This window comes from Natator depressus, chromosome 2 (assembly GCF_965152275.1).
Source record: "Natator depressus isolate rNatDep1 chromosome 2, rNatDep2.hap1, whole genome shotgun sequence".
Classification (NCBI taxonomy): Eukaryota; Metazoa; Chordata; order Testudines; family Cheloniidae; genus Natator; species Natator depressus.
In genome coordinates, this window is record NC_134235.1 from 211683370 (window position 1) to 211706398 (window position 23029).

General features: G+C 40.2%; 1 protein-coding gene across 1 annotated transcript in view; it reads left to right on the top strand.

Annotated features, from left to right (window-relative positions):
• VWDE (von Willebrand factor D and EGF domains) overlaps positions 1 to 22185 on the top strand; it is a 62055-nt gene extending 39870 nt beyond the window's left edge. The window contains exons 15-30 of the mRNA XM_074945843.1: positions 322 to 436; positions 3024 to 3274; positions 3392 to 3611; positions 5125 to 5262; positions 5898 to 6074; positions 8461 to 9135; positions 9475 to 9570; positions 9654 to 9749; positions 11049 to 11144; positions 12480 to 12575; positions 12947 to 13042; positions 14178 to 14273; positions 14373 to 14468; positions 17776 to 17871; positions 18473 to 18576; positions 19324 to 22185. Coding sequence (XP_074801944.1) covers positions 322 to 436; positions 3024 to 3274; positions 3392 to 3611; positions 5125 to 5262; positions 5898 to 6074; positions 8461 to 9135; positions 9475 to 9570; positions 9654 to 9749; positions 11049 to 11144; positions 12480 to 12575; positions 12947 to 13042; positions 14178 to 14273; positions 14373 to 14468; positions 17776 to 17871; positions 18473 to 18576; positions 19324 to 19344 — 2469 coding nt within the window. The 3' untranslated portion in view covers positions 19345 to 22185. The remainder of the gene's footprint in view (positions 1 to 321; positions 437 to 3023; positions 3275 to 3391; positions 3612 to 5124; positions 5263 to 5897; positions 6075 to 8460; positions 9136 to 9474; positions 9571 to 9653; positions 9750 to 11048; positions 11145 to 12479; positions 12576 to 12946; positions 13043 to 14177; positions 14274 to 14372; positions 14469 to 17775; positions 17872 to 18472; positions 18577 to 19323) is intronic.
• Positions 22186 to 23029: the final 844 nt, after the last annotated feature.

Genomic DNA, 23029 nt, shown 5'->3' on the forward strand with positions numbered 1-23029 from the left:
TATCTTCAAAGAATCAGGAAGTTATCAGGGGAAAGTGCAAGAAGTGTATACAATATTATAAATCAGATGTCCAGGTTGTAACAGTGGGGATTTTTCATGCACAAAATTTACAAGCGCAGATTTAGATATTGGGATGAGGCAGCTTTGAAAATGTTGCCCTCAAATTCATTCCCAAACAAAAATGAATACTTTATTCTATTAAATTGTTAAGTTAGAGTAGATTGTCTTTCTCTGACATTTTACAGTACATAAAGATTTATTGTTTGAGAACCAAGAGAAAATCGTAAACATTTAATCAATTACATTGACATTTCTGTTAAGGAGAAAACATGCAACATAGATGGCCTCTGTTATGGGGAAGGAGATACAAATCCTACCAGCCCATGCTTACTCTGCAGACCTGACATCTCAAAGTTAACTTGGTCAGTTACTGAAAGTAAGTTCAAATTTGTCTTGGAGCCTCTCACAGGAATTAGGCTGAAGTGGTGGTGTTTCAATGAAGTGGTGGTGTTTCAAAATTGTGTTGATAGAAGCAAAATATTGATTATGACTTCTGTTAAACTGTGCATGTGAAATGGGCGCTGACTATGACCCTGATTCAAAGCCCATTGAAGTCAGGGGAAAGATTCTATTGACTTCAGTGGGCTTTGAATCAGGCTCTTAGTGCACAAACTTGCACATGTGAGCACATGACCAGATTGGTACCTGAGCACAACTCTGGTGACCTGATACATTTGCAGTAAGTGGAGGCGAGTGCCTATTTTCACACACAGGACTTAATGAAAATCAGTCCATTATTCAATAATATATTCTCACCATTCTCTGTGCATTTTGTTCTGCATAGTATGATCTTGGGGACAGCAACCTGTTAAATGTTTGACACACTTCACCTACTGTACCATGTACACTAACAATATAGAAATCTACTTAATGATTACTCGTTGAAAGAATAGTCACTGGTTGTTTTCAGATACAATTAAAAGAAAAAATAAGTAGGAGAAAACTAACTTCATAGGGTCTTAATATACATTTATACAAACTGAGTCCCACAGTGCTGCTGAAGGGAGCTAGGAGCTCATGAAGATGCGGTGCCCTTATCCACTCACTGAACTGCTGTAGACCGTATCTCCTTTCTCTCTCTCTCTCTCTCTCTCTCCCTCTCACCCCATCATGTGCATGGAGCATGACAGCTACTGCAGCCCTGGGGCTTTAGTAATCCCCTTAGAGCTGCTTGTGAGGGAGGGGGAGGAGAAGAGGAACCAGATTAAATGAGGAGCCCAGTGACAGTATACCAGAAATTAGCTGCTGAATAGGTGGGGAGTTGGAGCTAAGCCCTCTCTGTCTTCTGACAGTCTCAGTGAGAAATTCCTTGGTACCAACGGACCCATTCCTGACAACTGGTGTCTCCGTTTATGTGCAGTGATCTAGTTCAGACTCCTCACTTTCACTGACTCCTTTGCTGCCACTCAGCCATTGAGAACCTGCCTCTCCCACTGGAAAGTCAAGGTTGGCACTAGATTCCTGATGTCACTCCCCCACTTCTTAGTGTGTGTGCAACATGCCTCAGCTGGCACATGACCAGGATTCATCACCAAATTTGGTCCACTAGTTGGTTCATTAGCTTCCCCAGCCCGGGCCGGGTACTGACAGGGAGTGCGACATGAACGCTGATCCATGCCTCCCTACTCCCCACTGCAATATATGAGTAGGAGGTAGAGTCAGTGACTCATGGGATGGGATTTGGTGGTAGCAGGGCAGCTCTACAGCTGCTGCTATGCATGGCCTTGCTCCTTGGGATTCACTTAGTTCTTTGTGTGCTGAGGGCCCAGCTAGGCTATGGATCTCAGTCAGGACTGCATACCTGCTTGACTTACTATATACTCTAATTTTGCATCTTACAGTCTGACAATAGAATATTCTGTTTTGAGATCTACTAAAGAACAGCACTATATAAGAACTGGGTATTATTATTGTTTTGCAGAATAGGCATCTGCAGTACAGAATTTCTAACTAAATTTTCTTTCACATTTAACAAAATAACTATTCTGAGGAGTTCTATGTAATTTATCTAATGTGATTGTGGAAAGAATAATTTAGATAAGGCCCCAGTTTTCTGCTGGGCCTCAAATAGTCCAATATTGTTGTGCCTTACAACAATACAAAAAATGTCCACAAACATTTGTGCCTTTAACTTTGTAAACATAAATGATAGCAAATGGAATTCTAACTACCTGATATATTTCTTCAGACAGGCTGTTGGATGTAACTATCTTTTACATGCAGGGTCCCATCACTGTAGTATTTGATCACAGACTATTTTCACATGAAATTCACTGTGGACATGAAATCCGTTTTTGTGCCCATTCACACAACTATCTGCAGGCTCAAAATTGCAATCACATAAATAGAGTTCATTTCTGAAAATGTAGTTCTAAATGTGTATGTTCTTTAACAGAATCTCATAGTTAAAGAGCATCATCTTCAAGTTAAGCCATATTCAGCAAGCAGTCTGCATGCAGAACTCCCATTGATGTTAGTGGATCTGGATCTTAGTGGCAGAGTTTTTCATTCAAGTTGCTCAAGAGATGACACTGCTCTTGTCCCATAAGAGACATGATAGATAGATAGATTCCCCAAGGAAAATGTAAACCATTTCTGGGCTTTGTGGAGTCTGATACTTTCATTTACAAAATGTAATTCAAGTGCAGGTTTATGTTCATATTTATAGAGAATCAAAGTATATGTCCAGATGGTTCAAGGGGTTTGGGGTTCTTTGTACATACAGATAAAATAAGCTTTCTGCAATATTTTTTTCTATATAATAAATAATTGGGTTATAAGCTTTGTTAAAGTTATGATAAAAGGGCCTTTTTTCTGTGCCATTTAAGTACCATTAAAGTTAAGAAGAATTAATTGCATTCATCAAAGTTAGAATAGACTCTTTTGAAGAAAATTTTCCCTTTTCATATTTATAAATATGTTTTAACTGTTGTTTAAAAGAGAAGATGTCTACTTTGTTGCAGACAATGAGCCTCCTGTGCTTCCAACTTTGCAAGGCACACTACAGACATTTTATGGGGAAAATTTTGTGTACCAGTTTATGGCATCAGATCCAGAAGGCTCTGCCATCCTTTTTACGTTGGACTCTGGCCCTCAAGGTGCCAGCCTTTCCCCTTCTGGACTCCTTATATGGAAAGCTGTGGCAAAGAGTTCACAGAAATTGACATTTTCTTTGACAGATGATTGCAATGCTGAGACTAAAGTAATAATAGAGGTAATAAATATTACAGTCAAACAATCCACCCTAATTCCTAACCTGTAAGATACCCAATGACAAAACTAATTGGTAGTTCATAACCAGTAATCTGTTTTTATTGGGCTTGTCTTGTAGGTCAATGTGAAATCGTGTGATTGTTTAAATGGTGGGTCATGTGTGACAAATATACATTACCCATCTGGAAGTGGAAAATACCTGTGTGTCTGTCTGCCTGGTTTTGAAGGTGACCTCTGTCAAGTGAATTTTGATGATTGTAAATCTAATCCCTGTGGTATTGGCAGATGTGTTGATGGGATAAACAGCTACTACTGTGAATGCACACCTGGGCTGCAGGGTAAATTATTATTTTTCTTTTTTCGTAGATAACAACTTTTAATTGTTTTTTACTTGTTTTTACTTTACTTGTATAGATTGAAATTAATTTGTTGTGATAATATGAAGAAGTATTATACTCTTGTGATATAATACCAAGTACTATATTATATTCAGCGACTTTAATATTTTTCTTGCATCTGTGTGCATAATCTTGGCTATATGACACTATTCTATCAGAAAAACTATTCAGCTGTGAGTCTCACCCCAGCTGACTCAATCTGTAAGGCCAAATCATAATGCTTATGACTGTAATAAGTTGTTCACTGGCCACTGCAGACTGAAGAGGCTGACCTAATAAAGATGATATATATTGGGTTTAAATTTTCTTCTGTGAATCAGTTGCTCTGATATTTGAAAGAAACAAAAGCATTCTGCCAAATTCTTTTCTCATTTACACCTGCACCAGCCCACTGAAGTCAGTGAAACAGCATGTGTATAATTGAGGGCACAATTTGACCCCAAACAAGTATAGTAACTTGCTGAGTGTAAGTAGGTATAGGAAATCAAAGGATTTAGGGGAAGATCTTGCAGCCTAACTAGAAGTCCCTGAATCAATGGAACAACTGCATTTCCAGTGTGCAAAGGAGCAGGATGCAGGGATTCTACGCAGGAGGTCTGTATACTCTGTAGCTTGTGGGGCACAGCATGGGCATCCCTGTGCTTCAGCATGGAGGAATGGTTTATAAGTTTGGCAGTGGATCCCCCAAGTCAGATCTGTGAATCCATCCAGAAATCACCATCCAATTCTATCTCCCTTTAAAAAGGATGTGCAGAGCATGCCGGAACATATACTTGTTTATCTGTGCTCATATTTTTTATTCATTTCAAACACAGCACAGATAATCATTTTTGTGCTTTTTAATTATAAGAATGATGAGTCACTCTGACTATATTAGAGACCAACAAATTTATTTGAGCATAAGCTTTCGTGAGCTACAGCTCACTTCATCAGATGAAGTGAGCTGTAGCTCACGAAAGCTTATGCTCAAATAAATTTGTTAGTCTCTAAGGTGCCACAAGTCCTCCTTTTCTTTTTTTGCGGATACAGACTAACCCGGCTGCTACTCTGAAATCTGACTGTATTATAACAAGTGATTAATATTGTGGCTGATAATGTCTATTAAGAGCAAATGATCTCACACTTTCTTCCCCAATTCAGCATTGCCATTAAGCACATAAATAGTGGGTTTGACTTCATTGGGACCATAGACATGGTTAAAGTTAAGCACATGCTTAAGTGATTTGCTGAATTGTAGCCCACAAAACCCTCCCTCTATGTATATTCTACAATAAGGAAAATATTCACTGTTTAATGGAAATACGGTTTAATGGCAGACCTGCAGAATTTGTGCAGTTGGTACTTATATGTGGAATTTGTTTTCTATTTCACTGCCCACATAAATTCCACTTTATTTAAATGTACAGCCAAAGTTAAGTAAAGTGATACTCTAAAAGTCTGTATTTCAATTTAGGTAGAGATTGCCAAGAAGATATTGATGAATGTGCATCCAAGCCTTGCTTTCCTGGAGTATTTTGCTTCAATAGTTTTGGTTCCTATTATTGTGGTCCATGTCCAAAAGGTCTACATGGAGATGGGAAGATATGCCATGGTAAAATAACCTTTCCCTATAATACAGTAATCACCTTACATTAGGAGTCTTTGGTCTGTTGCATATTTCAAACAATAACATATTAGAGTGCTGACAGGTATCTTGTATACTTTTCATCAAAATGTATCGTTGCTAAGTCAGATATTAGGTTTATAATTCCCCTTATGTGACAGTAGACAGCTAGACCAGATACACAGCTGATAAAAATCGAAGTAGCTCTGTTTAATTCTTTGGAACTACACCAGTTTTCACCAGCCCATTTATCTATTAAATGCTTCTTCAGATGTTTAGAAAAAGGAATTGTAAATATTTTGCAGATATTTAATATTATAGAACTAGGATACTTCCCATTAACACACAATGTTTTGTTACCATGTGCATTTATTGACCAAATATCCTAATTATTTTTTAAGAAATCTAATTACATTTATTCAAATCAAACAAATAACTGCCCAACGTGCCTGCAAGATTATGTAATGTTGCAACTACTGAATAATTCAAGTTTTGTTATGGTTATGTTCTTTTTCAAAAACTATTGAGAACCCTTTTCCCCCCATCCCGTTCATCTGACCTTTCAGAATCTTGAGGTATTTTATTTTACTAGCATTTTAACTCTGCTAATGTTTTATATGCAGTTGAAACAAAATTGAAAAGCGATGTTCCCTCACATCTTTTGGTTCCAGAAAGCTTTGAAGATGTTTATGATGAAAGAGAGGATGGCACTGAAGAAATGGGAAGGAATGAGGGTGAAGATTACATTTTTCATGAAGAAAATGGAATTGCTGATGCACATACTGATGAGAATGTATCTGGCAAGTAAAGCTACCAGTCAATTTTATGTTATTCACATGAATTTTTAAGATTAAAAGGAAACCGAATATATTCGTTAGTTGGGCTGCATTCTTATTCCTATTCTAAAATGTCAACATCAAAACATCACTTAGGATAGCAAAGTCACCTGATTGGTACTGTAATGAGGGGTAGTGTACATGTTGTATTTTGTCTGTGTGCCTGCCTAGTGCTATACAATAGATAACATGCAGATAGGGAAGGGACATCTGTTGTGGGAAACAGACAGTGGTTTATTGTATTATACTGAGTGCCATTTTAATTCTTAAACTAAATACATAGGTGAGGAGTATTGCAAATGAACTCCAAATTCTAACCTCAAAAACTCCTTTAACTTTTATACCTGGCGTTTCAACTCTGTGCCTTGTCAAGCTACGTTCTCAGGAAATTTCCTGGCCAGTTCAGCCACCAGCGTAAGCTGCCTCCGGACTGCTGTGGCATCTGCAAAGGCCCCATACAAGCCATTTTGCCAGCTCAGTTTGGTGCTCTGGTTGTACTCCCTTCCGCCCCCTGTATGCCCTCTCTGACCCTTGAAGGACAAGAGGGACTAACAGAAGGTGGCCAGGGGAGTAGGAGAAGGTCACTTTCCATTCACTTTGTGCCACTCTCAGAGAGGCTCAAGATCTGACACTTTATCTCCATGCATATTATGAAAAATTCAAACTTTCAATTACTAGAAATGGTTTTCAGGACCTCTGTGACTATACATTTTACACATGTGCGCACACTACATCCCAGGCTATGTTATTTAAATCCATGAACAAATCCTTCAACTTGTAATACCTTAAAATGATTTCCTTACTCTACTTAATGTTTAATCAGGACAATTTTAATTAACTGAAATCTCAGTTAATTGAAAGGCTTTAAGAGTTCACAGCCAGCAGATGATACTCTGCTGAAACCCGTAGGGTATATCTGCATTGCAATAAAACACCAGCGGCTAGCCCACATCAGCTGACTCGAGCTTGCAGGGCTCTGGCTGCAGGGCTATGAAATTGCAGTGCAGACATTTGGGCTCAGGCTGGAGCCTCTGCTTTGGGACCCTCCCATCCAAGCCTGAATGTCTACACTTAAATTTTATAACCACACAGCCTGAGCCCCATGAGCCTCAGTCAGCTGACACGGGCCATCCCCAGATGTTTTATTGCAGTGTAGACATACCCTGAGTGAGCCCAGCTAGGAACCTATATAATGCCCATTTGGACCTAATAAACATTTATCACTGTACAGTGAAAAGAGGAAAAGATTAAAATTGGAATATGCAAAAAATTTAAATCAGAGGGAATTATCTAGTACAGCGGTCTATTATAAAACACCAGTGTACAGTATGCCTGCCAACAATCAGTCTTGGTGCAGAGAATCAGTAATGGATATTATATCAAGACTTGCAAACTAAAGATATGGTGACAGCTCTATTTTCCAGATGTAAGCTTTGTTGATAAACATGCGCTCTTACACAGGACTTTGCCTCCCTGAAGTTGATATTCATATTCAGCTTTGTAGCTTTGTAATAGGACTTGCTGAAATATTTGTTTTTGTTTTTGTCTGTCAAAGTTTCTGATGGATTATAAGCATGAACTGGTGTGCGGAGGCAGAGTTTTATATTGCAAAAATATCAAATAACTTGGAACAAAAACAACAAAATCTTTGTGGTGCAGACCAGTTGGAATAATGTAGTAGCATAGTTGAATTACAAGCAAAAATACGGACGTCATTAATCTCTGGATTTTAATAATGTGAAACAGCTCTTATTTCATAGCACTTTTTTCATTAAACAATATGCCTTTTAAATTATATGGGCATTTTTATGAGTATTACTGGCAACCATTTCCTACGGCTTATGCTATTTCAAAATAATAACTGTATTTGGCTTTTTAAACTCTGGGCTTGGGTTGGCTTGACATATATGTGCAGGGTTATAATAGCAAGCAATCACGTTATCTTAAACTAAACTCTCTGGTCCAGATACTCAGTCCCCAGCAACACAAAGAGGTTGGTAATCTTTCCTAACAGAACAGTTGCTCATTGCCCTGGTGTGTTTGTGTGTGGGGGCGGGGGGGAATCCCTGGTTGTATGCCAGAGCTGGGCTGTTCTATTCTAACCTTCCCAGCAGAGAGGCCATGTCAGGGAGGGCGAGGACAGAGCTAGAGTGCCCTGTGCTTTGCTGATCCTGGCTGCTTAGGGGCCATTCTTTGGGCTTAAATCCTATTGAGTGTATTTACTCTGGCCTAGCAAGTGTGGATGAAGGGTTTGTGAGGGACAGAACATATTCTGTCGGATCTGGATATCCCCATACAAAAAATGTCTTATAATATTTCTGTACTTTTTTTCTTCGGTGATTTTTTGTAGGTTATCAACAGTCATCCATTGAGAGAGTTCCTAATGCCACAAATTTTACTCCCAGTCCTAAAGATGTTGCCAAAAGTTTTATTTCTGTGCAAAGGGCCAGCAGCACCCCCTCAACCTCCATAGTGAAAACAAACACACCAAGGAAGCGAATGAATTCTCAAATAACCGCTTTTGACCAGTCTGCGAGTACCAGATACATTGGCCATACCTTCACTGCTATCAGTGACCAGCTAGATAACACAGGAGAAAGCTCTGCCATGAAGACTATGACAACGCCATCTTTTAGGAACAGTTCAGTATTACGTGATAAGACGACAATGACACAATCGGAGGCTTACAATCCTTTAGAGACTAGAAAGGACACATTGCGTAGCAGCAAAACAAACATACCCTCCATAATGAGCAGAGTATTAAAAGGTGGAAATAGTCACAAAGTTCAACATCCATCAGTCAAGCATAAGGACAGTCTTTTACAGTCTGGTTTTGTTGGAATCACTGTCCCACCAAAAGTGCCTGGCACAGATCAGGAATCAGATACAACAGCAGTGCCTAAGGCATTAACTTGTGCTGATTTACCTTGTTTTCCTGGAGTTCTCTGTGAACCAAGCCACAACGGAAGCTTCAAATGCGGTCGTTGTCCTTATGGTTATTACGGAGATGGTGTCGCTTGCAGAGGTATTGCTGATCATTATACTAAATATTTTACAGTGAAGAATCTGTGACATTTTTATAATTTTTAAAAAAGATAGTGCTACTGTATAATGGCTGATAAGAAAATAGCTTCAAATTGTATATTATTTCACTATTAAAAATGGTAAGACGTTTGGTTGTATGAATGCATTTTAAAAAAAATGTTTGTTCAGTGTCCATTAGCTTCGATGCTTAACGTCAAGGGTCTTAGCTGATTCAGTGCAACGTGTTTATAATATAATCATGTTAGGCAAGACTTCATTATGCTAAAGTGCTGCTGTCATTTTCCTTATTACTCTGTTCTTATTTCTTATTGCCTTGCAGCAATATGTAGGCATGCATGTGGTAAAAACATGGAGTGCGTGGCACCCAATATTTGCAAATGCAAACGTGGCTATTCTGGTTATAACTGTCAGAGTGGTGAGTATGGTACATTGAATTTACCCCATCTAACTAGTATGTGTGAATGAAAGTGTCTAAAATCATGTGTTGATTTTGCACAGCTGTATGTCAACCTGACTGTAAAAACCATGGGAAATGCACGAAGCCCAGTGTCTGTGAATGTCCCCCAGGATACAATGGATCAACCTGTGAGGAAGGTAATTAGTCTGTCTCCTTAAAATTAGAATCATAGAGTCCAAAAAAGTTGTGCCCTGATTGGCTGTCACTACTGTGAGTATTCATCCTGACAGGGGGAGGGATGTCTGTTGTTTTACACAACTCCTAGAACTATCATAGAAATGAAATAATAGAAATGTAGGACTGGAATGGACCTTGATAGGTCATCTAGTTCAGTCCCCTGAATTGAGGCAGGATTAAGTATTATCCCCTGACAGGTGTTTGTCTAACCTGTTCTTAAAAACCGGAGGGAGATTCCGGTCTCCCTAGGTCATTTGTTCCAGTGTTTCACTACCCTTACAGTTAGGAAATTTTTCCTAATGTGTAACCCAAATCTCCAGCTGCCGTCTGAGCCCATTACTTCTTGTCCTGTCTTCAGTGGTTAAGGAGAACAATTTATCACCCTCCTCTTTTTAACTATCTTTTACATATTTGAAGACTTTTATCATGTCATAGTAAAACATATGTATAAACTGTATCATTAAGGTACCTTTCATAATATTGAAATCTCCCATGAAGATTGTATGTGGTGAGATGTTCCTAAATTTAGTGAGCTGTAGAGGCCAAAAGAATTTTGGTTCTCATTTTTATTTATGACATTATCAATAAAGTTGGATGCTATATTATATCTACATATATATATATATATACACACACACACATGCATACACAGACAATTAGGGATTAATCATTTTTGTAAGAATATAAAGTTTAAACCCCATTCTGCCATGTCCTTAAAATATAAGAATCAGCAAGCTAAAAATTGATGGTGGACATTTGTACTCCCATCTGAGTACAGAGTGCCAAGTGCACAAACCATGCTTAATATTTTATTTTGAAATTGGACGTGGTTCTCAGGCCTGTCCCTCTCTCCACTATGCACTTTTAGTAATTTTTGATAAAATGAAGACCAGTCCCTTTGAGCCAAACTGTGCCCTCAGATGCACAGATGGCTCCCACTGACGACAGTGGGCCAAGTTAATTGCTGACGTGCATGGGTGTACCACTATTGATTTCAGTGGAGCTGTGCCCACTCATACTTGTGGCAAATTTGGCCCATAACAAGCTGCATGTGCTCATCAGGCAGAATTTGGCCCTTTCTACACTTTGTCACTGTGGAAAGAAGGAGGTGCTCTTGTTATTTGATCAACGGGTCTTCATTTTAGTTCCAGTTGCTTTTGCTGATACAAATGTTACCTTTAGTTATCACTAAAAGATAACCAATTTTAACAGATATTTTTAGAGCTGACTTCTTGAACAACATAATTCTGTATCTGCAGCACACTGTAACCCACTGTGTCAACATGGAGGCACATGCTTGGCCAGAAATCTCTGCACCTGCCCTTATGGTTTTGTGGGACCCAGGTGTGAAACAAGTAAGCAAACAAAAATGTAGAAATCAAGAATATAATAACTTTTATTCCCCTGCACTGGGATGTATTAAAACAAACAATGCTTTACATTTCTGATGCACTGTATCTGCTGTTAGCAAATAGTAAAATCCAAGATGACTGTCTGAAGGCTACTGGAACTGGGGCTTACTAGCATCAATTAAATAATGTTTGTACAGCACTTTGAAGATATGAAACTTTATGTATGTGCTAAATAATTTATTGTTATTACGATTAGTCGCTCAGGGAGATGGATTTAGAGTTGAGGTTAGGACATTATCCAGAACAAGTGTAATTTTTGGCAGCTGGTAACTGTTTCTGGATTCCTAAATGGCCCTTCCTTCAGCTGTTGGGATGGTCCTCATTCTGAGGCTGATATTAGTAAATGCTAGGTCAGTGGTGTGTAAGATCACTGAATATAACAGCAAATTAATGGACTCATCCTCTGACTTGGAATGCACAATGGAGACCTTTGTTGGGAATTATAGCTGGCCAGTTTGAATGGTTTAGTCCCAAATGAGATACTGTGTTTCATATTAGCTGTACCTGGCCTTAGATGCTCCAAGTGTTCAAACAGGTATTTTGGTTAATTTGCACACAAGTCATTACTCACTGAAAGGTCCGTGCTTAGAAACCAGAAATTCTACGGGGCTATCACCCTCCTCAGCATGCCAATGAATTTGCCTGTGGATTAGGTAAATTCCTCTCGTTGTTGCTCTTGGAATCCTCAAGTCTGTTGATCCTTTTGGTTTTCAATTGCCATGTCAATAATTACTGCTTTTTTGAGACTATAAGATCCCAGAAGAAGGAACTGTGACTTGAAGAGCTGACTTGTGGCGCTCTGAAGCCATGACTACTCCTAAAAGGCTCCTCCTTACCAGAAGTATCAGGTCTCTGCAGGGTTTACATCTGAACTCTGAGAAATGAAAAAGCAAGGAAGGAGACCATAGTGAAGTATCTTGAAGTTAGCATTAATTCAGGAAACCATCACTTGATGTTGTTGTACCATTTGTTGCTTGGAAAGGTGATTATTAGACAAATCCAGGCCAGGAGCATCTGGTCAGAATGGGACTTTTTTTGACATCTTCCAATCTGGTGTCAAGCTCCTATATGGCATTGAGACAGGTTTAATCTTAAATGAAGCTTCAAGTGATGGATTGGTGTGTAACTCCCATTAGTATCAATGCAATATCCATGCTCATATCTGGGGAAGAACTGAGAAATCAATGAGGTTTCTCACAGATATAAAATTGTAACAAACTCTTTTGTACTGTTTTCTCACCTTATGGGTTTTTTCCCCCCTGATTTTCTGGATTATAGTGGTTTGCAACAGACACTGTGAAAATGGTGGTGAATGTCTCACTCCAGATGTCTGCCAGTGTAAAGCTGGCTGGTACGGACCTACATGCAATACAGGTAAAATTGGTTATTCTCCACAGGGAACTGCTTTGCAAAAGTTCCACACTCGGGGGCCTACCAGAAGCAGAAGGGATTCCCATTGCTCAAACTTCTGAACCCTGTGGCTCAAGCTGGGGGCAGGAGCGGCTGCTACTGCTGTGGAAGCCTAGCGACCCCATGTGCCTCCAACTGTTCGTTCATTTCTTAGCACAGCCTGCGGAACTTGCAGGGGATGGCATTTCAGTTCTTTCACCTGCTGTCTTTTAGATTCATCGTAATCATGTCAGTCATTAACACCCCGTCCTTGCAGTGAAAGCAAGCTATTTCCTCACCCATATGCGGCGATGCAGTTCTTACATTGCTTTGTTTTTCCTTCTGCTGTTCTGTAGCGGTGTGTGACCCCGTATGCCTCAATGGTGGCTCCTGTACCAAGCCAAATGTTTGCCTCTGTCCAAAGGGATTCTTTGGTGCCCAGTGTCAGAATGGTAATAATTTTTCTCTTACTTTTCTTTTTTGAGAAGACACAGGAAGATGCCTGCCTCTAAAAGGACACTCTCAAGATTTTAAAAACTCTCAGTAAAGTAACATAGGCGAAAGACAGAGATTTTCTCAAGATTTCATTGTTTATACTGGCCAGATTGTGGCTGGCCCCTTGTGTGAACGCCCAGGAAGGGAGGATGCATGGAACTTTGCTTGCCCTGTGCTTTTGCACCCGTACAAAAGCCAGTCACAATTGTACAAAGGACTGTTGGCTTTGGGGTATGACTGGGCCCTTAGCTAGCTAGCCTGCACACTGCTTTCAGTAAAGCTAAGATTTTGTCATGGATATTTTTAGTAAAAGTCACAGACAGGTCACGGACAATAAAGAAAAATTCACGGAAGTCCATGACCTGTCCCTGACTTTTACTAAAAATATCAATGAGAAAATGGGGAGCGCTGGGCAGCTGCAGGATTCTTGCTGCCCAAGGCGGCTGGAAGCTGCAGGGGGGCCAGCAAGGAGCTGCGAGTTCACCCCCCAACCCCCATGGTGGCTTGAGCCCCCTGCTGCCCACGGTGGCCTGGAGCTCTGGAGTCACCCTGACACCCTCAGCAGCCGGGAGCTGCAGGTCTCCCTGGTCCACGGCGGCCAGGAGCTGTGGGGGCCTCCATCGCCCAAGGTGGCTCAGACCGTGGGGGGCCCCCATCACCACAGGCAGCAGGTACCATGCAGCTCCCTGCCACTGTGGGCTGAAGTCATGGGCTTCTTTGGAAGTCACAGATTCCGTGACTTCTGCAACCTCCATGACAAAATCGTAGCCTTGGCTATCAGGGATACTAGCATGCACAGCATCCTGCAGTGCAGCTGCGAGCCCTGAGCCATCCTACCCTATGGTTGTAGAATGGGTCCTGTATCTGCTACAGAATAGGCACTGCTCCATGTCAATATGGCTCCTGCCAGGTGGGCAGGATTTTGCTAAATATAAATATCCTAGAAAGATTGCTAATAGATGTGCATCTTCATAGTGGTTACAATCTATTTAGTTAGGATAGTATGCAATATAAGAAGGAGCAAAAAGCTATTCCTGCCTATAGTATACAATGCTTGAAGCTATGCCTTATTCCCACATTTGTATCTTTTAGCTGTTTGCTACCCTCCCTGTAAGAATGGTGGCCACTGCATGAGAAATAATGTGTGCACCTGTCCTGATGGGTACACTGGCAGAAGATGTGAAAAAAGTAAGACAACATCAAAATGCTTCCAGGATCCAGAAGCAATTGGTGAAATGCTCTCAGGTTCATTATTTTCACTAATCAGTAAATGATATTTAATTTAAGGTGTCTGTGACCCAATGTGCATGAATGGAGGCAGATGTGTGGGGCCAAATATTTGCTCTTGCCCCTCAGGGTGGAGAGGAAAACGATGTAATACACGTAAGTATCTTATAACTAACATGCTAAAACTTATTAAAGGAAATATTTGGCTAAATAATGTAACTGACAGTTCTGTCCAGAAAAAGACATGAAGATAGTACCATACAGCTTGGAGGAGGACAAGGGGACACTTTTTCCTCTGATTACAGACCCACATCAAAATGCAGGATGTGATATCTGTACTACTGAGCCAAAGCCATGGAGGTTTCAGTTTAAACCATGAAAACAGGACATACCTTCTGTTCGAGAGTAGCATGTAATATTTTTCCCTTCTATTTCCATTATTGTTGACGTTAAAAGCTCCATGTTTCCAGTGCTCACACCCAAACTGTCTGTAAGAGACTTTTCAGATTTCAGAGTAGCAGCCATTTTAGTCTGTATCCACAAAAAGAAAAGGAGTACTTGTGGCACCTTAGAAACTAACAAATTTATTTGAGCATAAGCTTTCGTGAGCTACAGCTCACTTCATCGGATGCATGTAGTGGAAAATACAGTGGGGAGATTTTATATACACAGAGAACATGAAACAATGAGTGTTACCATACACACTGTAACAAGAGTGATCAATTAAGGTGAGCTATTACTAGCAGGAGAGTGGGGGGACGACCTTTTGTAGGGATAATCAAGGTGGGCCATTTTCAGCAGTTGACAAGAACGTGTGAGGAACAGTGGGGGGGGGTGGGGATAAACATGGGGAAATAGTTTTACTTTGTGTAATGACACATTCACTCCCAGTCTTATTCAAGCCTAAGTTAATTTTATCCAGTTTGCAAATTAATTCCAATTCAGCAGTCTCTCGTTGGAGTTAATCCTGATTTCATTGACAGCAGGGTAAATCAAGAGGAATTCATTTAAGTCAATAGGAATTACACTGATGTGAGAGCAAAATCCGGCCCTAAATATCTTTTCTTTCAGTAACACATATCATTAAACACCCATATTTGTACTTCTATATATATATATTAATTCTCTTCATATTTTCGACTTTTAAAAATATCAGGACAAATTCAGCCCCTAGTTACACCTACACAACCCTTTTGACTTTAACAGGGTCAAGTCAGCAGGGAATTTAGTCTAAAAGTTCTTTTGTATTGGACAAAGCATCTCTTAAAAAAACCTAATATTTTCTTTTTGTCCACATAGCTAAAACTCCTGTCTAAACCCTAATTATCTTACATCTTTACAACTGTAACCTGTTCTTCTGTGGCACTCACCTTGTCCCACTTCCAGTTAATTCAAAATGCAGCTAAGAGAATCCTCTTTACTCATTGTTCTGATCACCTGATCACCTCACTGCTAATGCGGTCTTGGGATGCATCAGGAGAGGTATTTTCAGTAGGGATAAGGAGGTTTTAGTACCGATATACAAGGCACTGGTGAGACCTCACCTGGAATACTGTGTGCAGTTCTGGTCTCCCATGTTTCAGAAGGATGAATTCAAACTGGAACAGGTACAGGGAAGGGCTACTAGGATGATACGAGGAATGGAAAAATTGTCTTATGAAAGGAGACTCAAGGAGCTTGGCTTGTTTAGCTTAAGTAAAAGAAGGTTTAGAGGGAGATATGATTGCTCTCTATAAATATATGAGAGGGATAAATACCGGAGAGGGAGAGGAATTATTTAAGCTCAGTACCAATTGGACACAAGAACAAATGGATATAAACTGGCCACAAGGAAATTTAGACTAGAAATTAGACGAAGGTTTCTAACCATCAGAGGAGTGAAGTTTTGGAACAGCCTTCCAAGGGAAGCAGTGGGGGCAAAAGATCTATCTGGCTTTAAGATTAAACTCGATAAGTTTATGGAGGAGATGGTATGATGGGATAACATGGTTTTGGTAATTAAATATTCATGGTAAATAGGCCCAATGGCCTGTGATGGGATATTAGATGGGGTGGGATCTGAGTTACCCAGGAAAGAATTTTCTGTAGTATCTGGCTGATGAATCTTGCCCATATGCTCAGGGTTTAGCTGATCGCCATATTTGGAGTTGGGAAGGAATTTTCCTCCAGGGCAGATTGGAAGAGGCCCTGGAGGTTTTTTGCCTTCCTCTGTAGCATGGGGCACGGGTCACTTGCTGGAGGATTCTCTGCTCCTTGAAGTCTTTAAACCACGATTTGAGGACTTCAATAGCACAGACATAGGTGAGAGGTTTTTTGCAGGAGTGGTGGGTGAAATTCTGTGGCCTGCTTTGTGCAGGAGGTCAGACTAGATGATCATAATGGTCCCTTCTGACCTAAATATCTATGAATCTATGAATCTTCACATCCCTTGGCTGTGTTGCCCCCACCCCCCACCCCCCAAGTTCAAGCTTCTTAAACTTGTCTTCACCTTCCAGGCTGTTCATTGCTCTGTTTCTCTCTCCTTATATGTTTTTGACTCTTTCTCACATTTCCCCTTATGCTTACATAAAGCCCTGGCAAGCTTTGTTAAAATCTTTTAAAGTTAGGCTTAGATTCTGTAACCTGTTGTACACTTGAAAACCTTGAGATTTTATCTCTTGGTTCATTACTCCTTCTCTGTCAGTGATGCCAGAATTGATTGTCCACTTATCTACTTCCCTCACAATGGGCTTGGCACCTTCTATGCTGGCCCTTATGTATAGAACACCCTTCCTGAACTGATCCGTAAAGCCACTGAACTTCTCCTCCTTCAAAACCCTCATCTTCCAGGGTGCCTACTAGAATTTGGCCATCTGCTAAGGGACAGGTTGAAGGGAGATGAATATTGGTGATGTGAAGTGTTTTTATTTTTAAAGTGTATACTATTTTATAATCATTAAATACCATGTATGTTAAAAGTGGTCTGTGCTTTGATTCTATTCCTTCCCCGCCCTCTCTTAGGCTACACCTTCACTACGAACTAAGGGTATGATTCCGCTGTTTGTGTACACATACTCGCACTAGTTCTCATCAAGCTAACACGAGTGTAAGTAGCAGTCTAGCCTCACTAGCTGTTAGCAGCAGCGGAGATATGGCTGACCTGTGCCAAGTACATACCCACCAATTTCATGCTCGTTGTACTCCGCATGATTCAGTCATGTCGCCACTGCCAGGGCTACTGAGGCTTCACTGCTATTTATACTCACACAAGCTCAATAAAAACTAGCACGGGGATGTGTACACAAGCAGGGGAATGACACCTTTAGCTCATAGTGTAGACGTAGCCTTAGATTGTGAGCTTCTCAGGGATGAGCTGGCATCTTCCGGGGTGTGTGTGGGGGAGGGGGTCAGCACGCTGCACATTATGGGCAAAATTGGAGTGAAAGAATTTAACATATCTTTTTTTGGGGGGCGGGGTATGAAGCTATTTGTCTTCAGAAATGTAAGAACGGCGGAGAATGTATTGGACCAAGCATGTGTCATTGCCTTCCACAGTGGGAAGGGGTTCAGTGTCAAACACGTAAGTCTGATATGATTTTTAACCCTTAAAAAAAGGACATTGATGTTGCTTCAACAAAGTTAATGACTGTTAATTGTACAGACATACATCGTACCCATGACTCCTGTCTTCATTTGATTTTGCATTTTGGCCCCAGTGTCGATGCAGAAGTGAGATGAAGGGTAGAGGTGGCTGTGTACCATTTTGCAGCCCAAAGTAGCTGGAGGTGGCCAGGGAGCATTGCAGTCCTTGGTGATCTGCTCACACTGCTGCAACAACCCTTAGGGGCCATGACAATAGCCCAGAACAGTCAGATCACAGTATGCTCTGGCCAAGCCCCAGCCATGCCCCCTTCCCTCTCTCAATTATGCCCCAAGTATGTATCTACCATGATGGCTGTGAAGGGAGGTGGCATAGGGACATTCTGCTGGCCCTACAGCACCAAGGAATCCCCCTTACACAAGGGGGTATTCCTCAGTGAAGAGATCTATTGGGCTTATGGCCCCTGGTCAGCAGAATGAGTACACAGAGGTCATGGCATAACCCAATATTGGGGCCATTTTATTTACAAAGCAGCTACTCTGTTTTTGCGATTAAAGCCATATACCTTTGTATATTTCAGCTGTGTGCAGTCAGAAATGTCTCTTAGGTGGTAGGTGTGTGCTGCCTAATGTGTGCTCTTGTCGTCCTGGTTATACTGGAGTCATCTGTGCAAAGAAACTACAGGTAATTACATTATGGGTACACAATATAATAAAGGAACAGAGGGCAAAAGAAATGGAAAAACTGCAGTGGTTTTGGTTTCACAAAAACTTGTTTTGTAAATTGTTTGAAAGCCACGTTTTGTTTTTCAAAACTAAAAAGATTGATAATTCAAATCCAGGTTCTGTTTTCACCAAAGAATCTAATTTGGGGTGGGAGTTGTTAGCTAATTACTAGGGATGGGCCAAAGTATTTATCAGCTGGTGTGAGAAATCATACAACTTTTTGAAAATGTAAAGCTCTATTTGTGTGAAGTATTGTTACTTTGTTGGGTTTTAATGTCTGTAATGCAAGTTTTTGAAGGGAGCTTAATTTATATATCAGTACCTGATAATAAAAAATTCAGTGCTCATGAAATAACTTTGATTCAAAGATCCCTTTATGGACATCTTGAAAGGTTTAATCTATTATTAAATTTTGTATAGACTGTGTAAATAGATGATTTGGTCTGAGTAATAAATGTTTTCTATTTAATAGCAACAGTACAGTATATACCATTGCAAAGAGTATTTGCTTCCAACTATGCTTCTCTCTATTTTTGGAAAGGTAGCTTATTTTTCAAAAAAACTAAACAAGCTTTATGGATGAGTATTCAATATTCCATTTCTGAGTATGTTGGGAAGGCAAATATTCATTGGAAACTGCTTGTTAAAGTTTATGATGAAAGCACATAGTGTTCTGAGTACACTAAAATCTTTTATTTTTCCCAAGGTACAGAGACATCATGGTTGAAGAAAATCAAGTACATGGATTACCAGACCATGTTGTATGGACTAAGAGGCACATGAAACTAGAAAGAGGCTTTGAAGTCAATAATGAATGAAGTTTATTTAAACAAAGGGAGTGATATCCTGAAGCATGCCTTTAAAGTATTCATTATGATTTTAAAGCCAAGGACATTAATTTTTAAACAGCAGTAGAACAATAACATACTAAGAGCAGAAATGTAATAATCTGTTGTAAATCCTCATTTTATTGCTACCTCACACTCAGAAACCACGGCCTCTGATTCTCTGTTGGACTTTTAGGTATTGTAGATGATGCAAACACCAAACCCCTGGTCAGCTAATGTCTGGAGAAATAGTCATTGGAACAGTGATCTGTAGTGAATGTCCTTTCTTGGGACCTAATCTAAGCATCTCCTAGCAGCAGAAAGGCAGCACCTGACAGGATCAGGTCCTGAAATATAGCACTTTGTTTTCACACATTGATTTTAAAGAGCAAGTTCTGTTGGTTTAAGAATCCCCTGCCTGTAATGAACATGTGAAAAAGGCTCTAGGTTTCTATTGCATCATTCACACGTGCCATAGTGTCTCGAGACTATTGATAGACTCAACATCCATTTCTAATTAAATTTAATGTAAAACTGTTATGTTAGGGTAGGTTGAAACAGTTCAGTGTTTACATCTGACTGCACCTATGCTTCTGTGCATGGTCATCATTTCAAAATATCTGTGAGATAATGTAATTGCCATAAATGTAAACAATGGGCTTTTCAAGAAAATACTTTAAAAAGTTAATAAGTGAAAATACTATATTAAAGTAAAAGGATCTTCTCAACTCAGCAATTTTCCTCAAGTTATCTATAAGTTATAAGTTATCTATCAGCCCTTTTAGAAAACAAGGACTGTAACTAAAGAGCCATGATCTTCTAAAAAAATGATCACAAATAAACATTTTTACAGAGTTTAATTTAAGAATTGATGACTCCTCCCTGTGGAAACATTTATGTATCTATCTCGCATACATGGCTATAGTCCACATCAAGTTATTTCTGACTTTTTTCATTTGTTCCACACATAGTGCCCTGTCCCAGTGCTGGCCTCTGCATAGCCTATGACTGCAGGCTCTCCTCTGCTAATTTGAAGGATCTAAAAGTGACAGTCAGCTTTCCTTAAGAAAAATGTCCAGTCTTTTTCCCTGTGAAGGCCCTGATCTTTCCCTATATGAAATGGTGGCCAGATCAGGACAATGAGACGTGAAGTGGTTTCGATATCAGCACACTCATAGGCTGAAGAGTCTTCCCACTGTGTTACTAGCAGAGAGTGAGAGTCTGGAGATGGTCCATGTGAAATCTGTAGTATTGATAATGGAAAAGAGATTGGATTCTAGAGTGTCTTTGGCATTAGCTACATGGAAACTGAGGTCTCTTAAGAGCAATGAGCCTGGAGGATTTCAGCATCATGCTGAGCAACTGCACCATTAGACCCTCTAGGAAGTCAGCAAGCTCTCCCTCTGGAAAACTGTCAAACACTGGATTCTTTTTGGTCTTCTGATTTTGTTTCTGGAGTGGAGTGTCTTCTGCATCGGAGGGCTGAGGGAACCGGGACTATTTTCCTCCATTTGGTTTGTCTGTGATCTACCTTGATTTGTGTTGTGCTGTGTAGCCTGCAGGGAGTAGCTGGGCTAAAATAAACCAGATGTCAATTATGCAGACAAGGGAATGTGTCTAATCCAAAATCAAATCCAGAATGGTGCCAGTTTAATGGTTTGCTGAACTCTGCATTCATCAGCCAGAGTTTGAGATTGCTAGTTTCAGTTTCTTTTTTTGTTGGTGCTTTGGGACTAGACTAAGGAGCCAGTTGTAGGATTATTCCTGTTCTGCGTTGTTCCTGTTGTTCCTCCCCCAACCTTGCATAAAGGTGGGATTTGAGAGGGTGTGGAATATATGCGTCCTAAAACCTTTCAAGGGGATAGTGTTCTAGCTCTGTAAATCCTGCGGGTGTGGCAGTGTTTGTGTCCAGAGAGTCTTCAATGCTAGGCCTTGAAAGGGTGGAAATGGTGAAGAGTGCAGTGAATGGATCAGAGTGTAGGGTGGCAAGGCAGAGGACATTGTGTGTGCACACACTCACACTCTGTTTCAATAAAAGAAAGCAGTGTTTCCATTGAGAGCAGCAGATTACAAATGGTAAGTAGGAATAATACTGGAGACCACTACCACTACCTAGAATTCCAGGCAATTGTGAGCAGCTGCCTCCACCACAGTCAGAGTGTTTTCAGGGTTAGATTCTAGCCTGCGTGTGCTGTTCTAGACATTTTGTCCCCACCAGCAAAGAGTGAAAAGCCATTTTAGTGCCTTGGGCAGCCAGCAGAGCACTGCTGAATGATGCGTATCTCACCTTAGCTAGGAGAGGCAATTCAGTTTTCAGTGTTTAATTATATGTTTACTAAAAGGAAGTTTCATGACCTCAGATTCTGCTGAGGGATGCCAAATTTGTATGGTCTGCTCTTTCCCAGAGTCCAGTTTGGAATTGGTAGGATTTTGCCATTTTGTGGGCTGCTGTCACAGGATGTTGACTCCCAGGTTAGAGGGGTCACCTACCCTATGGCTGTTCAGCAGCTCTTGGTGTAGATTCTTCTTCTCCTACATAGTCCTGTTCAGTCTCTTTTCTAAAATAAGTTGGCATTCTCAGATGTCAGCCTCCTTCCCGCATACTACCTGTGGATTGCTATGCATCCCACTGTGGTGTGTTTCAAAAGCCTTTTCAATTTCCCACTGGCATTTTAAGACGCAGGTGAGCTGCTGTGTCTGCTTTTCAACAGCTTCCTTAAATCCCAGCATCTAAATGGCAGATATGCAGATTTGCTGGGAGAAATTTCTCTCATATTTAAAATCTACTCAACTGAATTATTTCCCTTTTCTACTCTTTGGAAATCTGTGTGAGCAAAGACCAAATGCTACCACCCTCCACCATTTTGGCAACTGCTGGAACCAATCCCCTGGGGTTTTTCCATATTCCATGAATAAACAACCTTAAGATTTTTAAAACTTTTTAAAAATATATAAGTGCCAATAGAGCAAGCTTGTAACAAACCTATAACATTTAATTACAGCATTGTTTTTTAAAAAAATAAAAGAAAGGAGTTGTATCTGATTTGCTGTTTTAGAGGGGGTTTTTGTTTTGCACATCCCTCCACTTACGAGCGACACTGAGGCTGTACACCTTGCTATGGGTTCATGCTGTATAAAACTCTCGTTCATAAAATCCTCGTCTTTAGGATTCCCAACTTATTTTCAGTGCCTCTAACACACTATAATTAACTTCTTCAATTTTTTGAAAAGCAAGCTATGCAAACCAAAACATAGCAGAGTTTGGGTACACTAATTAAAATCTAAAAACAACAGCAAAATGCTGTACTATATTTTTCAATGAATGTATCAAAGTTTTAAGGCTAGAAAGAGCCACCAGCTTATCGAGTCTGACTCCCTTGCATATCCCTGGTCACCCTCACCCACACCACCCAGCCTCTGCACACTAAACCCAACAACCAAAATTGGATTGTGAAACAAAGGAAAAAATCATTAGTGTGTACATAAAGTAAGATTTTTCAAAACTGCATTGTAATGGTGGGGTGGGTTGTTTTTTTTCACCAGATTGTAAATCATGTACATTAAATAACATTTGTTTATTGTAAG